The 24,439-nt window shown below is 59.2% G+C and overlaps 2 protein-coding genes across 3 annotated transcripts in view; both read left to right on the top strand.

Moving 5' to 3' along the window:
• TXNRD3 (thioredoxin reductase 3) overlaps positions 1–5,116 on the top strand; it is a 52,223-nt gene extending 47,107 nt beyond the window's left edge. For both annotated transcript variants that reach the window (XM_017343706.3, XM_070050000.1), the window contains 3 exons: positions 268–363; positions 4,389–4,523; positions 4,706–5,116. In XM_017343706.3, the coding sequence (XP_017199195.3) occupies positions 268–363; positions 4,389–4,523; positions 4,706–4,768 (294 nt within the window). In that variant the 3' untranslated portion in view covers positions 4,769–5,116. The remainder of the gene's footprint in view (positions 1–267; positions 364–4,388; positions 4,524–4,705) is intronic.
• Positions 5,117–17,722: 12,606 nt separating this feature from the next.
• Positions 17,723–21,588, top strand: C10H3orf22 (chromosome 10 C3orf22 homolog). Its single transcript, XM_008260312.3, has 4 exons — positions 17,723–18,028; positions 19,345–19,473; positions 19,617–19,742; positions 21,233–21,588. Exons 2-4 carry the CDS (start codon positions 19,385–19,387, stop codon positions 21,438–21,440), a joined length of 423 nt encoding a protein of 140 aa, XP_008258534.1. The 5' UTR covers positions 17,723–18,028; positions 19,345–19,384; the 3' UTR covers positions 21,441–21,588.
• Positions 21,589–24,439: the final 2,851 nt, after the last annotated feature.

Raw genomic sequence — 24,439 nt, 5'->3', positions numbered from 1 at the left:
TGTAAACGTTTGAAAACTGAATTCTGTTAATAGATTTTTTGTTTGTTTGTTTCACTCCAGCTGAGCCAAACGGAGGTCAGCACGTTAGTACAGCTCTTCCCGGGCTGCGGCCAGCAGCTCCCGTCACAGGCGTGGAGTTGGGATCATTCATTGCAGATGGAATCTCTGCAAGCTGCTTAGAGCCTGCTGCCTTCAGAGAAGTGGAGAGCCTGTCCAGCAGAGGGTTCCGTCTCCGCTAACCTCGGCCCTCCCTCTCCCCTCTTCCAGGTGTATCATACTTTGTTTTGGCCTCTCGAATGGACGGTAGCCGGCAGAGACAACAATACTTGTTATGCAAAGATAATCTGCAACAAACTGGACCAGGTATGTAATCCCTGGAATTTTAATTGTAGCTTTTATCCCTACTTATTTGGATTTTAATAATTTCTTGAAAGATAACTTTTCAGGGCAAGATAGAAGTCCTTCACATGGTTTTCTAGTAGATGTATCTGCAGAGGCTACAGAGGGACGGTTTGTTGGGGTTTACCAGTGCTCTCTCCATGTACATCACTGGAAGTTGTCACTCCCCAAAGCTGTCTTTTAAAAAAGTGTGATTTATCTATTTTTATTCATCTGAAAGGCAGAGAGACATAGAGACAGACAGAGAGCCCCCATCTGCTGGTTCACTTCCCCAAATGCCTGTGACAGCTGAGGCTGGGCCAGGCTGAAGCAGGGAGCCCAGAACTCCGTGCGGGTGGCAGCATCCGATTACTTGAGCCATCACCACCGCCTCCCACATCAGGAAGCTGGAACGGGAAGCGGATCTGGGATTTGAATCCACCCAGACGGCTCCCATACAGGACGAGTTCGTCCCAGGCACCGTCATAACCACTGCACCCAGTGCCTGCCTTGCCCCCACCATGGCTATTGAAGCAGCTGGGTGGTTTGGAACTGGGTAATCTGTGAAGATCTTGGTCATGTGAGTGCCACGTGTGCCCGAAACATGGGTAAAGAGACCCTGGGACTGGACCTCAGACGTGGGGGCACTGCCTACAACCTGGGAGCAGCCACATCTGTCTCCTGCGGTGGCTCCACCGGCCAAGCCCCAAGTTGTCTCTCTTGCGCCAGTGGGGCCCAACAGCCATGTACCAGAGCCCATAGAAAGAGATGCTTGGGGCTGGCGCTGTGGCGTAGCAGGTAAAGCTGCCACCTGTGACACTGGCATCCCACATGGGCCCTGGTTCGAGTCCTGGCTGCTCCACTTCTGATCCAGCTCCCTGCTAATGCACCTGGGAAAGCAGCAGAAGATGGCCAAGTGCATGGGTCCCTGCACCCATGTGGGAGACCCAGAAAAAGCTCCTGGCTTCAGTATGGCCCAAGCCCAGGCTGTTGTGGCCATTTGGGGAGTGAATCAGCAGATGGAAGACCTCTCTCTGTCTCTCTGTAACTGTGCCTTTCAAATAAATAAAAATAAATCTTAAAAAAGGAAAAGAGGCTCACAGCACATGAGATTCTTAGGGATTGAGCTGAGTGCTGAGGAAGCTTCCCATGAAGGCAGCAGCAAGGGGCGGAGAGGCTGTGGGCAGAACTCCCTCCCCTCCTGCTGCAACTCGCTTGCGACTTGCTATAGAAAGGAGGCCGGTGGAGACGGCAGTGTGAATGCTCAGCTCTTGTCGCCTTAAGAGTTCGTAAACGGTCTTGGGAGGTAAAACCTCAAAACAGGTCAAGGTGAGCAGCAGGAGGTGACACCGACGTGCAGTTCACCACGTAGCACAGCCGTTCCCTAGTTTAATTCTCACCTGTCTTTGTGTCTCTGGTCCCCGTGCAGCTGGAAATGGGTGTCACAGCCATCAGCACGCGCTCCATGCCTGCATGGCGAAGCCACTCGGGGCATCAGGACTCCCTGCTGGGCGCAGTTGCTGGGTGCGGGGCGGTGCAGAGCCCCAAGGGGCGTGTTGGTCCCAGTTGCTGGGTGCAGGGCGGTGCTGAGCCCCGAGGGGCATGTTGGTCCCAGTTGCTGGGTGCAGGGCGGTGCAGAGCCCCGAGGGGCGTGTTGGTCCCAGTTGATGGGTGCAGGGTGGTGCAGAGCCCCGAGGGACGTGTTGGTCCCAGTTGATGGGTGCAGGGTGGTGCAGAGCCGCGAGGGGCGTGTTGGTCCCAGTTGATGGGTGCAGGGTGGTGCAGAGCCCCGAGGGGCGTGTTGGTCCCAGTTGATGGGTGCAGGGTGGTGCAGAGCCGCGAGGGGCGTGTTGGTCCCAGTTGATGGGTGCAGGGCGGTGCAGAGCCCCGAGGGGCGTGTAGGTCCCAGTTGATGGGTGCAGGGCGGTGCAGAGCCCCGAGGGGCGTGTAGGTCCCAGTTGATGGGTGCAGGGCGGTGCAGAGCCGCGAGGGGCGTGTTGGTCCCAGTTGATGGGTGCAGGGTGGTGCAGAGCCCCGAGGGGCGTGTAGGTCCCAGTTGATGGGTGCAGGGCGGTGCAGAGCCCCGAGGGGCGTGTAGGTCCCAGTTGATGGGTGCAGGGCGGTGCAGAGCCGCGAGGGGCGTGTTGGTCCCAGTTGATGGGTGCAGGGTGGTGCAGAGCCCCGAGGGGCGTGTAGGTCCCAGTTGATGGGTGCAGGGCGGTGCAGAGCCCCGAGGGACATGTTGGTCCCAGTTGATGGGTGGGTGCAGAGCCGCGAGGGGCGTGTAGGTCCCAGGTGATGGGTGCAGGGCGGTGCAGAGCCCCGAGGGGCGTGTAGGTCCCAGTTGATGGGTGCAGGGCGGTGCAGAGCCCCGAGGGACGTGTTGGTCCCAGTTGATGGGTGGGTGCAGAGCCGCGAGGGGCGTGTAGGTCCCAGTTGATGGGTGCAGGGTGGTGCAGAGCCCCGAGGGGCATGTTGGTCCCAGTTGATGGGTGGGTGCAGAGCCGCGAGGGGCGTGTTGGTCCCAGTTGCTGGGTGCAGGGCGGTGCAGAGCCCCGAGGGGAGTGTTGGTCCCAGTGGATGGGTGCAGGGCAGTGCAGAGCCCCAGGGGGCGTGTTGGTCCCAGGGGCCCGATGCCGCTGGGGTGGACAGGTTTGCAGCCGGGCTCCCAGGGCTGGTGGTGCTGCGGTCTGGTTACATTCCCATTCTCAGTGCCAAGTGCGTCCTTTGGGGCTGACACCATGGCTGTGGAGGGCAGCCTTTCCAGCGGAGCGCGGAGAGGCGGTCGGGCCGACTGGCGAGAGAGAGAGGGAGTGGACTTGGGGTCCGGCTGGTGGAGCCACTGCTGCGGGAAGCAGACCGCGCCTGCTCCCAGGCTGCAGGCAGAGGCCCCGGCCCCAAGGCACAGTCCCAGAGTTCCTCCCCCATGTTCCAGCACCCCCTCCTGCCACCTTCCACTCACACCCTCACCTGCTGACTGGCCTCTGTTGTCCTCCATCGAAAGGTCCATTTCTGAAGTCTGCCCCTAGTCCTTGTGAAACGGAGACACTGTTTTACTGCAGATAAGGCCGTGTGGCGTCCCCGGCCTGGCACGTGCCTTCCCCGGCCTGGCACATGCCTTCATTTTCAGTGGTCAGTGGAGGTTTGCCCCCACATCTCCTCCCTTTTCTCTGGGCTGTCTCTCGCTTCTGGCCTGCTGTGGCATGCATGGGGGTCCTGGGAACGCCCCTTTGCACCTGTGGCCCAGGAGGCCTCTGCCCAACTCCCTCCTAACAACCTGCTCTTGGAGCTGTGAGTGGGTGCTAGGCAGGCGTGTGTGAGGTTGTGTGTTGTGAACAGTGGCTGTGTGTGCAGAATCCACGTGGACAAAGTTCCACTAGCCTCGGCCTTCACTGCCCCTTTGAATACTCTATCTGTTGTGCACCTGTACTACTGAAAATCAAACACAGAGTCTGATGAAAAGTAATCGACCAAAGGCCAGCCTCAAATGTGCTGCTACCTTGAAAATGGACCAAGCCCCAGCTTCCGTCTCAGAGGGTCTGCAGATCATGTCCCCGGGTCCCTCCCTGCACGCAGTCCCAGGTGACTGTGCCACGCTGGCCACTCCCTGACCTCTGCTCAGGGCTGGCAGCAGGCCTCGCTCCCTGGGCGGGCAGTCTCGTGTATTTCCAGAAAGACCTGCCACCTTAGAAGTATCCCAGCGTTGGACTTTAATTCAGATTGGTTATGTTGTTGTTAGCACCATCTCAGCATAATTTGGAAATTTACATCACACTAATGAACTCCTTCATGCAGTGGGTAAATTGCTTGTTCTAGTAAATTTGAGTGCAAATTAACTCTGGATGTGCATTTACTGGCTCATTTAGCAGATTGTGTTCTCTGCCGAGTTCAACCTGCGAGCTCTTTGTCTGTCCTCCACGCTGTCCCTTCCGCTGTGCAGCTGCAGCGAGTGGGTGCCGAGGCAGACTGGTAACCTCCCGGGTCCTCTCTGCTTTGTTCCCGTGTTACAGGATCGGGTGATAGGGTTCCACGTGCTTGGACCCAACGCCGGGGAGATCACCCAGGGGTTTGCAGCTGCCATGAAATGCGGGCTCACGAAGCAGCTCCTGGATGAGACCATTGGGATCCACCCCACCTGCGGCGAGGTAGGAACCAGGAGGGCTTCAGAACTGGCTTCAATTGGTGTCTTTTCAGACACAGAGGAATTTTGAATCGCAGCTGCTGTGTGGGTTTTACAGGCTAGCTCAGAGGCAGCGTTCCCAGTGTCTTCTTAAAGCGTCGCTGGCCTTTAAATCTGCCTGTGTCTTGTTTCCTTCCTTGCGAACAGGTATTCACCACTCTGGAGATCACCAAGTCCTCGGGCCTGGCCGTCACTCAGCAGGGCTGCTGAGGCTAGTTAGTGCTGCCGCCGCGTCGTCCTTGTCACGCTCGCCTCTCTCAGCGACGGGCCGCGCTCTCGACCCCAGCCCGAGGCGGTGCGAAGGTGGACAAGGAGACGGGACAGCAGCAGGTGTCGCCAGCCCTACCCTGCCGTTTGGAGAAGCAGCGCGCTGCTGCCTTGACGCCCTGGCTCGGAACCCGCCGTCGGGTGAGCCCCGGCCGACTCTCCTGCAGGTCTGGGTCGAGCCGCCCCTGCAGGGCTCTGGAGTGGCACCGTTAACCCAGCTCCCCTTTCTCGTTCCTAGCGTCGTTACTCCCTTGTTGTTGATGTGAAAATATACTACCTATTAGGAAACTGTGCGGTGGCGACTGTCAGTGTGGGGGCCCGGATGGCGCCCGGGCTTGCGGGGGAGTGGGGTCTGTGGGGGTGTAGGGGCAGAGGACTGGGGTGCCGTGGTGGCTAAGGCACCTGCTGCGCTGTGCGTGCCTGCTCCACCCTGGCCCGCGTTTCCTGATGGTGATCACCAGACCAAACAGCAGCTCAGGCAAGGAGGAAAATACTCGAATTTCTCGTGTGGGTTTTAACAGTGAGCTTTACAAAAGCATTCAACGCTTAGTAAAGGGGTCCAGTCACAATCTGTGTGATGGGAGCCAGGTTCAGTCAGCGAGCAGGTGGTACTGAGAGGCCCTGTTTGATTTACAGCCGGGTCGGCGTGCACGGCCCTTGGAGCTGGCCACACGGGAGCTGGACCCCAGTTTCCAGGAGGCCTTGCTCTTCTAGAGCGACACCTGAGCCTGTCAGCCCAGCGCCATAGGCCTGGCCAGTTCAAGGTCAGAATTTTGAGGCACAAAGTTTTCTTAAAGGTTAAACCAGCGAGCGATTGGGCCCTGGCATCCGGAGAGAGGAGCTGTGCCCCTGGTGGCAGGAGGTGGAGCCCAAAGAAAACTGACCAGAGGTTCAGCCACTGGGCAGAGAGAAATCCAGGTCAGAGGTCAGGCAGGGTAGTGTGCCAGCTGCCACTGAAGCCGGAACAGTGCAGCGGGAAATGGGATGGTGCCAGGGAGTGGGGGTGGGGGGGGTTAGTTAAGGACCCCGTGCTCTGAGCCCAGTGGTGTCGCAGACTGAAAGCAGTGGGGAGGGGCTCCGCAAGGCGCTCCCAGCGTGGATGAAACACTGGGTGCAGCAGGAAAGTTGTTCCGGGGGTTGCTGCATTTCTGAGGGCCACCGCCCCCCCCCCCCGCCCCAACACACTGGCACAGAGCCACGTGTTCCAGGATTCCAAAGGAAATGAACCAGAAAGCTCGGAAACCTTGAACTTGGGCAGCCGTGCCCCAGGTGGAGTTCCCTGGTGAGAAACCTGTGTGTAGCACTGGGCCCCGGGCAGGCTCCATCCGAGCGGAAGGGCGAGGGAGAAGGCAGCTGGCCCCGGAGGCGGGCGGCCCAGCAAGAATCCCCCCAGGACTCGGGAGCTGCCGGCCCAGCTGCAGAGCGCAGGCAAGGCTGGTGGCCTCTGCGAGGAGGGGAGAGGCTTGCACACGACGTGCCCCTCGCTGCTCCCTCTCACCTCCTTCTGTTCCTCCTTTGTTCCTTCTCCCTTCCTCCTTTCTGCTCTCCTGGGATAAAGGTGACCGCTGTGTAATGGGCAGAGATTAGTTTTGGCTGGAAGATGAGACTTTTACATCTAATAACGTAACAGCCACTTCCAGACCTTCAAGGACAAAATGACACCCTCCACTGCGGTGGAGACTTTAGTACACTTGTGTGGTTCACGAGAGCAAACACACACACGCGCACACACAGACACACTCGGGACCGACTGAGATTTCAGCAGTACAAGGAATAGCCGTGATTGAATGAGCTTAGGAAGATGGTTCGGCAGGAAAACATAACTCCTTGCAGTGGCAAATTCACCCTGTACCAGGCCAGGAGGGTTGGCAGATTCCAAAGGCTTGTATCGTCATTCAGTCAGAGGATTGAGCTGCGTGGGCCGTGCTGGGAACGCCAGAACGCTGAAAAACCCATGCAGTACAATGGAAAGTGGACTCTAGGGGTGGCGGAGATGAGGCTGCCTAGGTTTCAAACCAGGATCCGGTGCACAAGAAGCCGGGAACTGGATCCTAGGCTCTCAGGAATGACCCGCTCACGAAGGTCTGGCCCCATGCCTTGCTCGCGGTGACAGGATCAGTTGCTTGACTTGGCCGATTCACTTACTAAGGGTGGACGTCATTGCTTGTTTCACAGACCTGAAAGAATTGAGCAGCACCAAGTTCCCAGCGTCCAGTGCATCAGGGCAGGGCCTGGCTTCTGAGAGGGTGAGCCAGGGCTCTTTAAGGGACGCCCTTGGAGCCACACAGCACTGGGGCTCGGCAGCGGGAGGAAGAGGTGGCCTCCCAAGTTGGCTCCCCAGCTGCTGGTAGTCCGATCCCCGTGTCCTCCCGTCCCCCATCCACCAGGTTGGCCTGTGGGACGGGAGCGTAGGGCGGGTGATGGCCTGTGCCGTGTAAGATCAGGTCCTGAAACTGCACCTTCCCTGTCAATTGCCCTGGGGGAAGGCAGTGGTGGTGTCAGGAGGAAGCTCAGGCGCAGAGCCCCACGTGTCAGCAAGAGACAGGCGTGCCGGACCCCTGCCAGTGAACGTGGGAAAAGCAAGACTTCAGCCAAGCCCTCCCCGGGCCAGCACCCTGACCACGTCCTTTGAGAAACTTTGAGCTAGAACCTTCCAGTTTGGCTGCTCCTTGCTTCCTGGCCCTCAGAAACCAAGAGAATGCGCCTTTTTAAATTTAAGCTTCTAGTAGTAACTCGGTGCATTTTTTTTTTTTTTTGACAGAGTGGACAGTGAGAGAGAGAGAGACAGAGAGAAAGGTCTTCCTTTGCCGTTGGTTCACCCTCCAGTGGCCGCCGCGGCGCGCTGATCCAATGGCAGGAGCCAGGTGTTTCTCCTGGTCTCCCATGGGGTGCAGGGCCCAAGTACTTGGGCCATCCTCCACTGCACTCCTGGGCCACAGCAGAGAGCTGGCCTGGAAGAGGGGCAACCGGGACAGAATCCGGCGCCCTGACCGGGACTAGAACCCGGTGTGCCGGCGCCGCTAGGCGGAGGATTAGCCTATTGAGCCACGGCGCCAGCCAATAACTAGGTGCATTGTAATAGATGACTAATATGCTTACTAGGTAACATTAAAATTGTTAGTCCAGATCGGCTAAGTGCAGTGCCCTGGGTGACCGTATTCCTAGGACAGACAAAATAAACCTGAACGTAACTCGGGAGGTCAACAGAAAGGGACTGGTGCTCAGATGGGGGTGGGACTCACCTTGTCATCACTGCGAGGACACCGTAAGCAGGGAAGCCGGCGGGTGGTGTGGGGGCCTCGCTGCAGCACCTTGGAAGCAGAGGCCCCGCTAGCGTCCCAGGAGCACCTGCACTCGTCCCAGCTCGTGTGGAAGGTGACCAGGGAAGCACACGCGTCACCCCGGGGCTGTGCTTGTGAAACATGACACCGTGTTGGTCTCTGACGTGGCAGTGAGGGGAGGGTGCTCAGCCCTCGGGGAGGGGTGGGGCTGGAAGTCGTCATAGGGATATGTAAATGAGACTGTCGGTGGCCTTGACCTTGACCTTCAGAACTGAGCGCCCATGCTGGCGTCCTGCTGCTGTGGTTTCCTCTTGGACCATGGGTCTGTGTGACCAGGCCCCTCTGTCCAACAAGAAAGCCTAGGGGCTCCCTTTTGGGGGGCCACTGGAAGTCAAAACTGGGAAAGCCCCAGCCCTGACCCCTCAACACCGTCAAAGGCCTCAGTCCGCTCTGCTTTCCTTGTTCTCTGTGGCCATCCGTGCACCGGCCTGGGAAGACCTGCTCTCCCGGAGAGCCTCAGAAGTGGGCAGCCGGTCTGTCCGTGGCCTCCAGGGCGTGCCGGCTCAGCAGTCTGGACCACGGAACCACACTGGGTGCAGGTCCAGCCTGTTGTCTGCAGTGGGCACAGTAACCGGCACCAACAAGCAGGTGTCTAGGTGACGACTTAGCCCCTGGCGTGGTGAGGGACCACAGAGGCGTGGAGCTGGCTCTCTGGCCTGGCCCCCCACCGGCTTTGCCCGTGCTGGCGGGTGCAGAATTGGCACCACTGCTTGCTTGTGCTGAATTTCCGGAGTTTTCCAAGCCTCTGCTGAAGATGTAACTGAGCCCCACGGGACATTTCGATAACTGATATTTAGGGAGCGGAGTGTGGATCGGAGAGCTCCGTAAAGTGGTCCCAGGTTGTGTGTCTGTCCAGGTCTGTCTGTCTGTCTGAGGTCGAGGGGTACTTGGGTGCTCCAAAAGTCGATGGAATGAAGGATCTGATTTTGGTGCAGAAACCTTTTGAAATCAATGCGCGTGAGGGGGTCACCAAAAATTCATGGAAAATGCATGTTGAGTCCCGAGATGCGGTCTCAGAATTTGCCCGTTCGTAGGCTGTGGTTCCCTGGTTAACCCAGGGTGCATCTCAGTGGCACCGACAGCAAGGCTTAAGCCCCTGGCCCCAGGGTGGTGCTGTGTCGTGTAGCTAGCATCTAGGCAGAGGTGGCCGGGGCCAGTGTCCCATGCTGCTGGCAGCTTTGTGGTGGCTACTTGAACCCCTGCTTTGGGCTCTTCTGGGTTGTACCAGGTCACCCAGGTCACCCAGGTCAGCTCTCGGAACTCTGTCCATCTCCCTCCCAAATTCAGGTAGATGCTTGGCTGCTGAACCTGGGGAGCAGTGAGTTCCATCCCGCTTGTCGCTTGTCGTACCGCCTGCCGGGGGGCAGTGGGGAAGTGCATATTTATTGCCACTTTCTGGGGCAGGTTCCTGCCTTGGGGTGAGCGCAGGGCGGCGCTGGTGCGCTGGGCGATGTTACTGTTCCGGTGAAGTCTCTGTGGGAGGCCGGGGAGGCTGTGCACTGGCAGTGGGGTGTGGGACAGCCCTGGACTTGTCGGGCGCCTGCTCGGGGCAGACCTGCTGCGGCTCCATGGCCCCAGACCATCTTCTTCCAGCACAGAAGACCCTTGCGTGTGCTTCCTCTGCGTGAGGTTAATGGCCACAGACCACTGCGTGTGGCAGTTGCTGGTGACACCAGGGAGGAGGTTGTCCGCACTGTTTCACTGGCTCTCGCCACTTTTAAAGCAGACGCGCAGCCGGCAGCCTGATGACTGTACAAGGTGGTGCGCCCGTGAATTTAACTTCAGGTCAAAGTCAGCGAATCCCTTTAATGTCGCTGACGGCCTTAACTAGTCCATGGGCTAAAAGCTTAGCGTGATCAGAGATCCTTCTGGGTTTTAGAAGTAGTACGGACAATGCCCTGAGCTGTTCTGACCGTGGCCAGCCACATGCAGTCGCAGGACTCAGCTGTTCCCCAGTTGGGGTAGGTGTCCAGGGACCACGCCCATGACCCCGTCTACTATGGAACCAGTGCACACTGCACGTGCCGTTGGGTCCCGTCCGCTCCTCAGGAACTCTGAGACCTCAACCTGTGTCCCTGCCACTCTCCACCTGGCTGGCTGGGCTACCTGTCCACCTTCTCCCCAGCAAGGCCGCCCACGTCTTCAGAGCAGGAAGTAGGACACACATGTACATATCTCAATTTCTAGAAATTGGCGCGGTAGGTTAATCCTCTGCCTGTGGCGCTGGCATCCCATGTGGGCACTGGTTCGAGTCCCGGCTGCTCCGCTTGGATCCAACTCTCTGCTATGACCTGGGAAAGCAGTAGAAGAGGGCCCAAGTCCTTGGGCCCCTGCACCTGTGTGGGAGACCTGGAAGAAGCTCCTGGCTCCTGGCTTCAGATCAGCACACTCCAGCTGTTGCGCCCATTTGGGGAGTGAACCAGCGGATGGAAGACCGACCTCTCTGCCTCTTCTCTCTGTGTAACGCTGACTTTCAAATAAATGAATCTTTAAAAAAAGAGAAATTTATGCCAATTTTGAAACATTCTCAAGTGTAACCCCTCCCCACATCTCCTGCATCCGTTGCTCTCGCTGGATTCCAGGGACGGATCGCCATCGGCTTTTTACAGTCGGATGTCCCCCAGGACCCCGGTTGTTTTCTCTCTGTCTCTCAGTCGGCTGTTAACTCGTCTTCAGGTTCACTGATTTCTTCCTCTGCTATACGCAGTCTGCTACTGGCCATCCACTCCCCCCCCACCCCCACCCCCACCCCCACCCCCCAGGGCGTTTGCTTCCCAGCTCTCCCGCCCTGAGCTGCAGCAGAGGTTCGGGTAGGTGGTGCCGACAGACAGCCGGGGATCCCAGGCTCTGATCCAGCCCCTTCCCCTGTCCCTGGGGGGGGTGGGGGGGGTGGGGGTGGGGGTTCTTCTACCTCCTGCCTCAGGGGAAGCAGCTTGCAGGTCTCAGGGCTGTTTTTGTCTCTGTTTGCATCCTCAGCTCTTTGGGGTACACTTTGCAGCTTAAGCAGAGTGTTCTTTCCCTTGGAGTAGGATGGGTGATTGCTGGTGACTTCATTCTGTAGTCACTTGCCAGAAATAACCCATCTCCCCTGTGCTGCTCCACAGAGAGCCCCGTGCTGCCCTTAATCCCGCCGCCCCCTCCCCCCAGGACTCTGACAGTGACCTGGGCGGGGAGGACCCAAGAGGAGGTTTCAGTGGAGCCCTGGCTCCGGCCCCACCTTAGGGGAGCAGGACAGTGTTTGAATTTCTAATGCTCTGTGTGGCTTTACTGAGCACCTGTCGCGATTTCCCGTTGGCTTGCGCTCTGCTGCCCCCTAGTGGAGGAGCGTGCAGTGACCTCCCTGTGGGTCGTCTTCCTTTCAGTCCGCAGAGAAGCCAGCTGGGAAGCCATCAAGCAGGAAGCGCGGTTTAGACAAGGGAGCATTTATCTCCAAGCTGGTGTTCCTCAAGCGAAAGACTATTTCCATAACTCGGTGGAAACATAGTTTCTAGCGTATTTTAAAATTATAATATTCACCTTGTTTTCCTGTGTACAACTTGGTGATCTTAAATACATGAAGTTGGGTAACCATCACTTCCGCCCGGCGGTGGGACACTTCTGTCATCCCCCAAAGAGCCCTCGCGCCCACTGCCAGTCCCTGTTCCCAGCCCGCCCCGGGGGAAGCATCAGACTGGTTTTTTTTTTTTTTTTTTTTTTTTTTTTTTTTTTACAGGCAGAGTGGACAGTGAGAGAAAGGGACAGAGAGAAAGGTCTTCCTTTACTGTTGCTTCACTCTCCAATGGCTGCTGCGACCGGCACGCTGCAGCCAGCACACCGCGCTGATCTGAAGGCAGGAGCCAGGTGCTTCTCCTGATCTCCCATGGGGTGCAGGGCCCAAGTACTTGGGCCATCCTCCACTGCACTCCTGGGCCACAGCAGAGAGCTGGCCTGGAAGAGGGGCAACCAGGACAGAATCTGGCGCCCTGACCCGGGACTAGAACCTGGTGTGCTGGTGCCGCAAGGTGGAGGATTAGCCTAGTGAGCCACGGCGTTGGCTAGACTGTTTTCTGTGTATACAGCTTTTCTGTTCTGGGCACTTCACACAGAGGGAAGCATACACGATGTGGCTCCCTCACTTGGCACCACGGTTCCCAGGTTTGTCCCACGCCGAGGCACGTGGCAGTGCGCCCTTCCTACCCCTGGCTGCCTAACGCTGCAGTACGTGGAACATTGCACGCACCTCCACCTGTCGGCTGACGACACGGGGAGCTTTGTACTTTTTGGCTCTCACAAGTAGGATCTGGTAAGATCTTCATGTACAAGTCTTTGTGTCAGCATACGTTTTAACTTCCCCGCCCCCCCCCTCCAAAAAAAGAGGAATTAAGGGTCTTTATAGTTGGTTTACATTTAACTTTTAAATAAACTTCTAGGGGGCCAGTGCTGTGGCACAGCAGGTAAAGCTGCCGCCTGCAGTGCCACCAGCCCATATGGGCACCGGTTCTAGTCCCGGCTGCTCCACTTCTGATCCAGCTCTCTGTTATGGCCTGGGAAAGCAGAAGTAGACGGCCCAAGTGCTTGGGCCCCTGCACCCACATGGGAGACCCAGAAGAAGCTCTTGGCTCCTGGCTTCGGATCAGCACAGCTCTGGCCGTTGCAGCCATTTGGAGAGTGAGCCAGCGGAAGGAATCAATCTCTCTCTCTCTCTCTCTCTCTTCTCTGCCTCTGCCTCTCTGTAACTCTGCCTTTCAAATAAATAAATTCCTTTAAAAAAAAAAAAAGTCTACACTGTTTGCCAGGGTAGCCATACCATTTCGTGTCTCCCCCAGCAGAGTGATCCTCCCAGTTTCCCCACACCCTCAGCAGTTCCTTATATGAGGCGTCTGGTGGGTCTGAAGTACCACCTACTGGAGGTTTTGGGTTGAATTTCACTCCTGGAATGCCTAGCAGCATCGAGAATCTCCTATGTGCTGTTAGCCAGTTGCATATGTAACTTCTTGGGGGAACTGTCTGTCCGAGGCTTTATTTTTTTTAAGATTTATTTATTTATTTGAAAGAGTTATACAGAGAGAGGAGAGAGAGAGAAAGAGAGAGAGGGAGGTGTTCCACCCATTGGTTCACTTCCCAATTGGCTGCAATGGCCAGAGCTGGGCCAGTCTGAAGCCAAGAGCTAGGAGCTTTTTCTGGGTCTCCCATGTGGGTGCAGGAACCCAAGGACTTGGGCCATCTTCTACTGCTCTCCCAGACCATAGCAGAGAGCAGGATTGGAACTGAAGCAGCCGGGATTCAAACTGGCACCCATATAGAATGCCGGCACGGCAGGTGGCGGCTTTACCCGCTACGCCACAGCACCAGCCCCTGTCCAAGTCTTCTGTCCAGAATTTAACTGGGCTGTTCTATATTATTGGGAGTTACAAGAGCTTTCCGTATCCCTTGGCTGCCCGCTGCTGCCGGACTGGTGGCACCTAGCATTGGCTCCGAACGGTAGTCCACTGTGTCCCCCGGAAGCCTCAGACCACTCTACTTGGAACTCATTTCTGGGAGCTTTAGAGCAACTCTTGGCTGGTTCCTGCCAAACTGCTCTCCTTTTGTTCCCTTTTAGGAGTGGAATCTCCGTGCCTAGCCTTGTCTGGGCACGCAACGCCGGCTGGAGACCTTGGCAGCTGGGTGTCTCCAGGAGACGTGACCTGGGCGAGTGGCACCGCCGCAGTGCAGGTGGGGGGCGGGGCTGTCTCGGACCACACAGCTCACAGGTGAACCAGGTGGAAGGACTGGGGTCTCCAAGGGACCTCGCTGAGCTCCGCTCTGGCCACTTGCCTGCTCATCTTTAGAGAGGAGTGGGGGCTGGCAGGCTCTGTGGCCTGGGGCTGACTGTGACAGCAGCTGAACACTAAGACCCCATGTTGCTGTGCTGGCTTGGGGGGAGGTATTAGGCCAACCCCCTGTGTTTAAATGACAGTGGAGCCATCGGCATCTCTTGCTGCTGGGTTGGATGTACTGTAGGCTCCGGCGTCTTCCCTCCGAGGTGGTCCCTGGGCATGGTCCCTGGCCCTGGCACCCACACGGCTCCTCTGCTACGGGCTTTCTGCCCGGGAGCCAGCAGTTTCTCAGACCACCAGCAGCACATGAAGCGCACATCTGGTGCAAGTGTCCACAGCTGGACAGCGGCCACGCTCAGAAGACAGCCCACTGGGTCCCAGCCCTGCCGCCCACCCCTTCCTCTGGGGCGTTGTCTCCTGCAGCCGCCTGTCTCCCTAGCCCGGGCGCTGCCCCCCCCCCCCCATAGTGATGAGGCCAGGACTCGGGACCAGGGGATGCGGCTGCACTGCTGGCCCCGTGACAAGGCCTGTGCCACGCAGTGCAAATGCAAACCAAAAGAAGCCAGCGGTGTCACATGTCCCTGCTCCTACGGTCACAGGGCAAATCCCAGGCGGGTGGGACGCTGGTGTCCGTGGGGTCCCAAATGAACCCCCCACCACAAGCAGCTGTCCATTCTCCAAGGTGAACTGGGTCTCTGTTTAACAACAGGCAATTTGAGTTTTCGCTTTAATGGACTTACAGGTCCGACTAAGTCTGGGGCAGGATTCAAAGTCCCAAGCGTTGGGGTCCCTGTGCCCTCAGCGGCCTTGACGCTGACAAGGGGGGAGGGTGCGCTAGAATTGTCCGTCCACTGCTGCTTGTTCCCTCTTGCCACCACACGATGGCACCATTCCACTCCATCAACTCAGAGCGGCTGGGCCTGGCTGAGCCTGGAGACCACCGAACGCGTCGGGCTCGGGCTCGCCCGGGGACACAGCTCTGACCCTCTGACCGCTGCACCACGCCACGCCTTTTCGTCCCGCGCTCTGAGAGTGGGGCAGAATTTCTTTATACCTGCACCAGGATACTCCGAAAGGCTCACGGAAAGTGGAATTAAAGGATGAGTTTATTTTAGTGCAAAAGTTTTGAGATTTGAAATGCAAAGTTTCTTTTTTCACGAGATGAATTTTTCACGAACGTTTGGAAAACACCGCGTAAGCATGGACTGCATTTTTAATTTTTTTTGCATCAAAATGAATTTATTTAATTCCATTTCCCCACGTTTTTCAAAGACCCTTGTGGTGCCACTGGAAGTTCTGGCCAGAGCAATTAGGCCAGAAAAAGAAATAAAAGGCCTTCAAAGTGGAAAGGAAGAATTAAAATTATCTCTGCTCACAGGTGACAGGTAGAAAACTCTAAATAATCCACAACAATCCTGTTGGTCCTAATCAAAAAGATCAGCCAACTTCCACGGAGAGAGAGGCTGGCGGAGGTGTGGCGCAGGTGCAAGCGGTCACGCCCCTGGCCCCGCCCCTGCCCCCGCCCCTGCCTGCCTGCGCTGCACTTCGCCCCTGGCCTCACCGCGCATGCGCGCAGCCAGGGCACTGTCACCGCTGGTCACTCTGCACTGCTATAGTTACAGGCGCCTCCTGGCTTTTTTTTGTTTGTTTTTCAAGGTAAATTTTTTTCTTTCTTAAGAAAATTAACTTACTTGAGATGCAGACAGACCACTCCCAAATGCTGGTTCACTGGGGCTGGGCGAGGCCCACGCCAGGGCTGAGCGTTCAGTCCAGGTGTCCCACATGGGAGGCAGGGACTGGGCCCATCTCCTGCTGCCTCCCAGGTCTGCACTGGAAGCCGGGCGCCGCGCTTGCACTTGACCCTGGCACTCCAGTGCAGGAGCCAGGCGCCACATGCTGTTCTGACGTCACACACTGGGACTTCTGTGTGCACCCTCCTCGGTCACTGGGTTCGGCAGAGACCTCCTAGCCCTGCCCCCACCCACTGCCATGGTCATCGGCGTTGCTGCGAGTGTGCCAGTGACACCTGTGCCGACCCCAGACCTCACCCATCTGAATCTCACACCCAGGCACGCAGTTGCCTAAGTGAAGGGACGTCTCAGTTTAGGTGTCTCAAGGGAGGCTCAAGGTCAACTGGACCATGCGGAAGCTGTGGTCTCCCGTGGCTTGGGCCAGCCCCATCTAGCAGCAGCAGAAAAACCTAGGAATCCTCTTTGATGGCTCCTCTGCCCCCCATAGCCTCTGCCTCCATGCTGGGTTGATTTTATCTCCTGTATGACCCTTAGATGCACCCTCGCCCTCTGTTCTCCGTCAACACCATGATCCAAGGCACCGCTGGGACACCACCACCCCGTGCCCCAAAGACCCCTGGGAAGTTCTCGTCTTGGTTCTCTACAGCTGCTGGGCTGAAGGACTCAAATCCTTTTAGTGATGATGAGGTCAAGGCCCAGAGAGCATCGTCGTTTGCCCAGAGCCACACAGCGAGCCGAGAGGAGGCCGTGTCTGCACCCAGCTCCCACCAAGAGTCTGGACCCCCTCTACTGAGCAAACGCTCAATGTCTGGGGCAGACTGAAGGCTCAGGGATCTGGGCCGCCTGCTTGAAGTTCAAGTTCCCGCGCAGCCCTGGTTAGGCCACCTGAGACATCCCCAGAGTCTCCCGGCAGCTCTGGCCTCTCCTCCAGGCCTCTGCCCGAATCTTGGCCCCGTCCCCCTCTCGGTCTGTTTCTAACAGCAGCAAGGTGGGCTCCCCAGCCAGCCCTGCTTTTCTGGGCAGTGGCACTAGGTCCTCCGCAGTCCCACGCTGGTGACACCTGCAGCGTCCCCCCCCCCCCCCGAGAGGGACCGCGCTGGGGCAGGAAGGGCTGCCTCGATGCTCAGGTGGGCTCGGCGTGGGCCGCGGTTCCTGCTCCCAAGCCCCACCCAGCCTGGGCTCAGGCAGAAGCCAGGCTCTGGGGAGGCCTGTCCTGCTTCTGTACCCGGAGCCCCAGTGACCACGGGCACCGCAGTGTCCATCTCGGGTGCTGCCTGCAGGGGCCCTAACCTGGCACAGTATGCTCCTTGTGTCTGCACTCACGCTCAAGGTCAAGGGCCCTGGCCCCCTCCCCGCCTGGGCCTCCTCCAGAGACAGGGAGTGGTCTGGACCTGTCCGTCCCGAATCCACTTCCTGCTCCGTGCCGTGGGGCCTGGCAGCCCAGCCGTGAGCCACCTTTGTGTGGCCCCAGCACCGGGGGTGCTCTGAGCGTGCGGCAGCCACAGCCACACTTGCCCCCCGCAGCCGCCTGTGAGGCAGTGCTAATGCTGTCCCCTTGCAGATGGGACAGAGAGGCTGAGTCACTTGCCCGAGGCCGCAGGAAGGAAGTGGCAGACCGAGCCTGGGAGGTGCCGGAGCCCAAGCCCTCACCCTGGACCACACCGTCCGTCCTGGGCCCGAGCCCCCAGCCTGGCGATTCCCGGGGCTGCGGCTGAGGCTGCGGTCAAGGCCAGCCAGCAAAGCAGCTTGTCTGCAGCCAGCGTTTCCGGCCATCTCTTCTGCTCACACAGCCTGACGCGGGCAAGACCCTGGCCATGAAATGGGTCCCTGTGCACACAGAGCTGAAACACCTGCCAGCCGGGGCCCACAGGGCCGGGAAGTGGGGCAGGGTGGGGGGCTTACAGCTGGAATCTGTGCCCCAGGGGTCCGCAGCTGCCATGCCCCCGATTGTGACCTCAGAGTCTTCTGATGTCGCAATGAGCCCGTGGGCCCTTCCTGACCTGGGGGGGGGGGAGGGGAGCTGGGGCAGCGGCTCCGTGCTGGCAGCCAGGACTATGGCCCGCGTGGGCCCGCCTGCCACCACACAGCACCCGGCACCCGCGGCTGCAGCTCTCACGCTCGGCCTGTTCTGGCTGGAGGATCCTGACAGCCCTCGGGCTCGCGCCTCGCTCTCAGACTGAGGCGGCCCTGCCCAGCTCGGGGGGTGGGGGGGCAGCAGCTCTCCCAGCCCGTGCCTCCCGGGGCAGGAGCAGTTCCAGGGCTTTCGACTCCAAGCCCTCGTGGTTGCTAAGGCCAGGATTCTGGGAGAGCTGCCTGGTGAGTTCCGGCCGCCTGGGCCGGGAAGAGGCTTCCAAGTGATCAGATGGGGTAGAGATGATGGGGATGCAGGGGTCAGAGGTTAGAGGTCACAGGGTGCCCTGGGCCCTGCAGTGGCTTCGCTGCCCCTGGGGGAAGCAGACTCGGCCAAGTCCATTTACAGAGAGGGCCGTCCCCAGTCCCCACGCGTTGGGGGAGGGTAAGTGAGGATGGGGTGAGTGAGAGGGGTACCTCTGCCTCCTTTGGTCCCCAGGCCCCCATGTCCTTGGCCCAGGGCTGCCTGAGGCTGAGCGGCCTGACAGTAGGGGCACAGCCCGCCCACCCTGCACCCACCTGTGTCCCCCTCGTCACTGGGTGCAGGCAGAGCCGCATTCAAACACCGCGTGGTGATGGCAGGTTCTGCATCAGGTGGAGAAAACGAAGCAAGCTACTTGGCACTGGGCAGACGCAGCCCAGGCCCCAGAGCCTACACGTGGTGACCACCCCACTGCCCAGCCTGACCCCGGGCCCTCCCCGAATCCTCAGGGAAAAGCCAGTGACCGGCTGCGCGGGGTCTGATGGGAGCTGTGGCTGCGGGACTGTGGGTTCAGGCCCAGCGGAGGGACCTGGGTGTGCTCAGAACGGCCAAGGGGCTGGGGCCACAGGCTGTGTGGGCCCTCAGTAGTCTGTGCTGGGCGAGAGCTGCAGCCTTGGCAGAGCTGCACGTGGAGGGCCAGAGCCTCAGGGCCCAGGGTGACCTCTTGGTGGTGCCAAGGGACAGGTCACGAGCAGGTTGGCGGCGCTTCTGGGGCAGCATAAGGGACTCCTGGGTGGGCCGATCTTCCAGAACTAAGATGGCGGTGGGTATGTTCCAGCCCTCAGAGCCTGTGTCCAGTGCTCCTCTATCTGGGCCCGGGGCCCGTCTATACTTGGAGCAGGCAGCGTCACAGCTGGTTCTCCCTCCTCCCGGGGGCAGGGACCCCTCTGCCAATGGTGGAGCTTCCTGCAGTCCCACGTGGGCTGTGCTGGCGGCGGCGCCATAGCTGGGGCAATGAAGATACATTAACACAAGTCAGCAGGCGAGGGACGGGCAACGCGATGGTGAATTTGACTTGCACGTGCACACACACAACACTTGCACATTGCACACTCATGCACACTCACACGTGGGCACACTTGCCCCTATGCACGCTGGCACACAGGAGCAGGTCTAACTGGCTCCCTGGGCCTGCTCAGCCCACGATGCAGGGCCACCTCCTGTGTCCACCATGTGGGTGAGGACACTGTGTTCCTGGGGGAAGCCCCTGCCCTGCTCTCCTGGCCCCTCTGTCTTCCAGCCATGTCTGAGAGCTGGGCCTCAGCCTAGCCCACCCCGGGATGGACTTGAAGGCCCCCAGGAAGCCTCGTCAGCTAAACAAGTCCAGGACCAAGGCCCAGGAGAGATTTGCCAAAAACTTTCCATATAGGTACGAGGTGCCCAGACTCCTAGGCCAAGCCCTGCTTCCGCAGGATCCCTGGGAACATGTTCTGGGGGGACAGGAGTGGGGGACATCTCTGATCCACAGGGAGCCCCCCAATTCCCCCTGTTCTCTGTGCCCACCCACCACAGGCTCTCTTGGTTGTCAGAGCCCAGCTCTGAGTCGCCGAAGCCCTGGGAAGCCAAGAGCACCCCTCAGAGGGAGAAGCTGCCCCTGCAGAAGAACCTCGTGCCCACCAGGTCCATCCCGGTGCGAGGGTGAGCTCCCACCCCAGCGGGGCCCTGGCTCGCCTGCGTGCTGCCCGGGTTCCCGCCCCAGGCTTGGCAAACGAAGTCCACGCCACCCTCCCAGTGTGCTCCACTCCAGGCGCTTCCGGGCGAGGCACGCGGGGCCTGGGAGGCAGCTCTCAGTGGCGCAGGGGGCCAGAGCAGGCGAGGCGGCAGCTTGCAGGCCTCGGGACAGCCTGGTGGGTCGGGCCACTCTCAGGGCCCTGGCGCTGGTGGGAGTTTCTGCTTTGGACACCTGCAGACTCGCAGCTGCTCTCGTCGGGTGGAATCTGAGACCTGAGCCTGGGCTCAGAGATGGGGGGCAGAGGCATAAGGATTCAACGTCCCTGCACACCAGGGCACCCTCGGGAACATCCCCCAGTGGGATGCACCTCAGACTGTGCAGGCTGCTGCTTGTGGGCACGGCACGGTGGGCCTGGCAGAAGGGACTGTGAGGTCCCGGGTTCTCCCGTGGCCCCTTGGTAAAGGCCCCGCCCCCAGCCCTACTCCAGGGCCTTGGCCCCTCCCTCACGCTCTGGTTAGTGTTAAAGCTGGCAGGGCCTCAGAGCAAAGGGCAGGGTCACCAGGGTGCAGTCCACGCCCCCCTTAGAGAGGCCGTGTAAACACGCATGGACACACACACACGCACACACGCACACACACACACGGGCTTGCCCTGTTCATGTGCAGCCCTGCCCCCTCCAGGCTTCCTGCCCCTCCCTCCGTGGGCTGCCGGAGCACGGGAGCCCCAGGGGGCTGAGCTGCCGAGGCTGGGGTCTCGGGTTCCACCTGTGTACCGGGGAAGCGGCAGAGAGTCGGGGCGGGGGCTGGCGCAGTCCACCTGTGCCGGGACCAGGGAGGGAGGCTGAGGTTGGCTGGGAGCAGACCCCCACCCTCGGGAAGGACAGTGTGGAGCCCCACACTGGGCAGGGAGGCCTGGTAGGGTGGGGAGGGTCCTTGGGGTGCACCCAAGTGGGGGCTGGGCTAAGGAATGTGTCTAGCGGTTGTGGGCTGCAGTCAGGGGGGCTGTCGCCAGCACTACAGGCCTGGCTGTGAGGACAGGAGCTCGGACAGGGCTGCAGTAGTGGGGTCCCTGTCAAAGAGCAGCAGAACTCCCGTGGGAGGCAGGGGAAGACCCTCCACGCCACCCTCCACCCGACCAGAGTCAGAGAACAGCGCCATCTAGAGGACATGCAGTGCTGCTTCTGGGATGGGCCACCAAGCATGCTACAAGCCCACCTGGTGAAGGGCAGGGCCTGGGGGCTAGGGAGGGGATGTTGGGATGGCTGGTGGAGCAGGTGGAGGAGGCGGCTTCCTGGGCCACCGCTGGCTCCGTGTGGGAAAGGCTGGGACGGGTCTGGCCGGGGGCCGATGGTGGCTGGAGCCCTCCCAGCTGCGGCCCCGCTCACCCCCTTTGGTCTGCAGCGGCTGCCGCCAGCAGAGCCCCTGAGAGTCAGCTGTGGCTCTGTGGTCTCCTCTAGGCTCGGTGCTCCCGATTTCACAGGCCCGCTGGGCTCCTGCCTGCCACCATCGCCGCCGCTGCAGCCCCGGCTGTGTAATCTTTGGGAACTCAAGTTACTCCAGTGTCGCTTCCCCAAACAGCTGTCCCACAAGCTGTGGCTGCTGCACGCCCGGGCCACACACTCCTGCACCAATGAGGCAGCGGGGCCATCCCGGGGCCTCGCCTAGAGCCCAGCGCCGTGTCCCTCAGGGCCACCTTCTCCTTGGCATGCCCGGGGCAGTGGGCACAGAGGCTTGAGCCCCTTGGCTGTGGTGAACCAGGAACTCCCCTTCTCCCTACAGACAATGCCATGTTAATAAACTTTACAGGTTCAAATCCCGCTTCCACCCCGACTGTCCCTCTGCCTCTCTGAGCCGCCACTGTTTTCCAATGGTCAGCTGGGCTAATGAGCTTTGACCTGCAGGGTTGCTGGGCCACAGCAAGGCTACTCCATAGGGACCGATCTGCACGCACCTGCAAGGAGTTTAGGAGGGTGTTCAGGAAGCAGAGTAGAGAAGTGTGTGGAGCGTGCTACCGCCTTGTCTGGTTCAAATGGGGGTGTGGAACAGGTAGACAGGCAGCCGTTGTCTCTGGGGAGCTTGGGGACGGTCAGGGAGGGAGGCCCGCCTTTTTCTGAAGTTGTCATACATGAATGTAACACTGTTAGAGTCTGACGTTGCCCCTGTAGTGCCAGTGCCTAACGGGAAGCAGTGCATGATTAAACAGGGCCACCCCTCGAGGCTGGCATAACCCCCGTGGAGCCCACAGAGCCACTGCGCCAGCTGCTCCTCTTCCGATCCAGCTCCCCGTGCTGCACTCTGGTCTACACAGAGGGGCTGGAGTGCCCCTCCTCCCCGAGCCTGCAGGGAGCAGGGACCCGCCCCCGCCCCCACTCCCGAGTCCTGCCCTCTTGGGTTGTAGCCAGACCTATCTCCGTTTGGACCATGTTATGTCTTCCGGTCTTTGCCAATGTTTAAAGCTGGGGACTATTTGATAGAAGCAAAATCCAGTCACGCGTGTTGAGCCTATAGCATGACCATGGTGGGCACCTGACCACACCCAATACCCTCCTGAGAGCTCCTTCCCCCACCCCTGCATCTCTCCTGTGACCACACCTCTCCTCCCACTTTAAAGATAATCTCTTGCAATGGATCTTTGGCTTAGCAGTTAAGATGCTGTGTGAGACTCCCATCTCCTGTGCGCGGTGCTTACTTAGTAATCCCTCTCCCGGGAGCGTTTGATGCAGACTAGAAAGGCGGGGTGTCCGCCTGTGTGCAGCACCCTCGAAGGAGGACGCACACCCTGCAGGAAGCTGCCCGTTGCAAAATCCCGTGCGGAGAAGGGGGAACCAGCGTAAACGTTTGGCAACAGAGGGGTGATTCAGCAAGCCCCTCCCTGCACAATTCCTCTGCAGACGTCAGCAGCGGTCTTGCAGCGCCTAAGTGCGTTTGCGCGTCTAAGAGAGGCCGTGCAGCTCCTTGTCCTCACCACCGCTGTTGTGCCTGTGTCACAGGTGTGCGCCTTTGTCCTAGTGCGGATGGAACAGCCAGCTCGTGTGTCCGGGGCTCTGCTGACCTCTTGGTTTGTCCCATACTTCACTGGAGCAGCTCTGGGCTTGCCCTCGCCCTGGGCCACCCGGCCAGGTGCTGAAATACACAGATGCACGCAGCTGAGACTCTAAAACTGACGAAGGCATGAGATAGTGTTGTGGACTGGAAGCAGGGATTGATGTTAGCCCAAGTCTAACCTCCCAGGAAGCTGGGGAGATGGCAAAGCCACACAGTAAAAACGCAAATCCACCCCATAACTGCAAAAAAAAAAAAAGCCAACCAAACAACAAAAAAAAAACATTTATTTTGCTGCCAATGAAAGCCAGAGAAGCAGGGACCTTTGTGGCCCCGGCCACCAGAGCTGCCCCTGTGCTGGGATCCGGGTGAGCAGCCGCAGCTCTGAGACAGCGAGAAACTGGCAAGCGAAGCTTCAAGTGCAACTTCACTGCCTGCTTTGGTCCCTGTGGAATTGGAATACAGTTTGAATAGGCGATCACCTGGGTGCCCCCTTGTCCAGCTTGGCCCAACCGGGAAGGGCCCCACTTCTGGTGGTCAGCCTGTGATCCATAAAAGCCCTGACATTCTGACGCCAGCGGAGGATGAAACAGGTCAGGGGGCAGCCGGAGCAGGTAGAACCCCCTGAGGACAGCAAGGTGACAAGGAAGAAACCTCCAGAACTGCCCAAGCTCCCTGCAGCCCTCGCGGGCCTGGGCAGTGTCCTCCCCACCCCTACCCACACACAGAGGGCACAGGGCCGTGTGGTGTTGGACACAGCTACATGCGAGCCATCAGGACCCGACACGGGTGCCCGCGGTATCAGTGTGAATGGGGGACATCGGCGGGGGGACGGGGTAGCGGCTGCCCCACCCAGTGGGGGAGTCGAGTGTGACAAGTGTCAGAATGTCCAGGCACAGAGGGGAACAGAGCGGAGTAACATCGAATTGTGATCCATCAGGGGCGAGGCGCTGACTTCAAACCAACGTGTGTGTGATGGAAACAGGCTCGCTGCTACTGAGCTCCATGACCTCCAGCCGCCCGTCACTGCACTAGATTTCCAAAACCTCCAGCCTTACCAAAATTCTGGCATTTTCCCCATGGAAACTGACATCAGTCACTAAGTGGTCATTCAGTTCCTCCCAGGAGACTCCCAGGGCTGGCCATCTCCCCAAAGCCAGCAGGTCAGGCAGCACTCATCACCTCCTGGCCCAGCATACACACACGTGCACACACACATCCACACACGTGCACACAAGTCCTCATCCCAAGGGGGAGGCCCAGCAGGGCCCAGGCCTGGCTGAGCTGGTTTGGGCTTTAAGCCCTGGCTGGGATCAGGTTGTCACAGTGCCCCCTCTCTGCACGTAGCCCCTCAGAGCTGTGGGAACCCAGGCTGGGATCATATCTGCTCTTCGTAATCACCTTTCTTTTTTTTTTCAAGATTTTATTTATTTATTTAAGAGGCAGAGTCACAGATGGAGGGAGGGAGAGACAGAGAGAGAGGTCTTCCATCTACTGGTTCACTCCCCAGATGGCCGCAACTGCCAGAGTTGCGCCGATCTGAAGCCAGGAGCCAGGAGCTTCTTCTGGATCTCTGATGTGGATACAGAGGCCCAAGCACTTGGGCCATCTTCTACTGCTTT

The sequence above is a fragment of the Oryctolagus cuniculus genome, chromosome 10 (assembly GCF_964237555.1).
Source record: "Oryctolagus cuniculus chromosome 10, mOryCun1.1, whole genome shotgun sequence".
In the NCBI taxonomy this organism is placed as follows: domain Eukaryota; kingdom Metazoa; phylum Chordata; class Mammalia; order Lagomorpha; family Leporidae; genus Oryctolagus; species Oryctolagus cuniculus.
Note: the sequence above shows the minus strand (reverse complement) of the source record. Positions and strands in the feature narration are given on the sequence as shown.

What these genes read in the sequence shown, in the direction of transcription:
- C10H3orf22 (XM_008260312.3), top strand. Translation starts at nt 19,385, where the DNA reads ATGGACTTGAAGGCCCCCAGGAAGCCTCGTCAGCTAAACAAGTCCAGG. An exon ending in GCCAAAAACTTTCCATATAG is followed by an intron (nt 19,474 to 19,616) that starts GTACGAGGTGCC and finishes CACCCACCACAG; the next exon opens with GCTCTCTTGGTTGTCAGAGC. An exon ending in AGGTCCATCCCGGTGCGAGG is followed by an intron (nt 19,743 to 21,232) that starts GTGAGCTCCCAC and finishes GGTCTCCTCTAG; the next exon opens with GCTCGGTGCTCCCGATTTCA.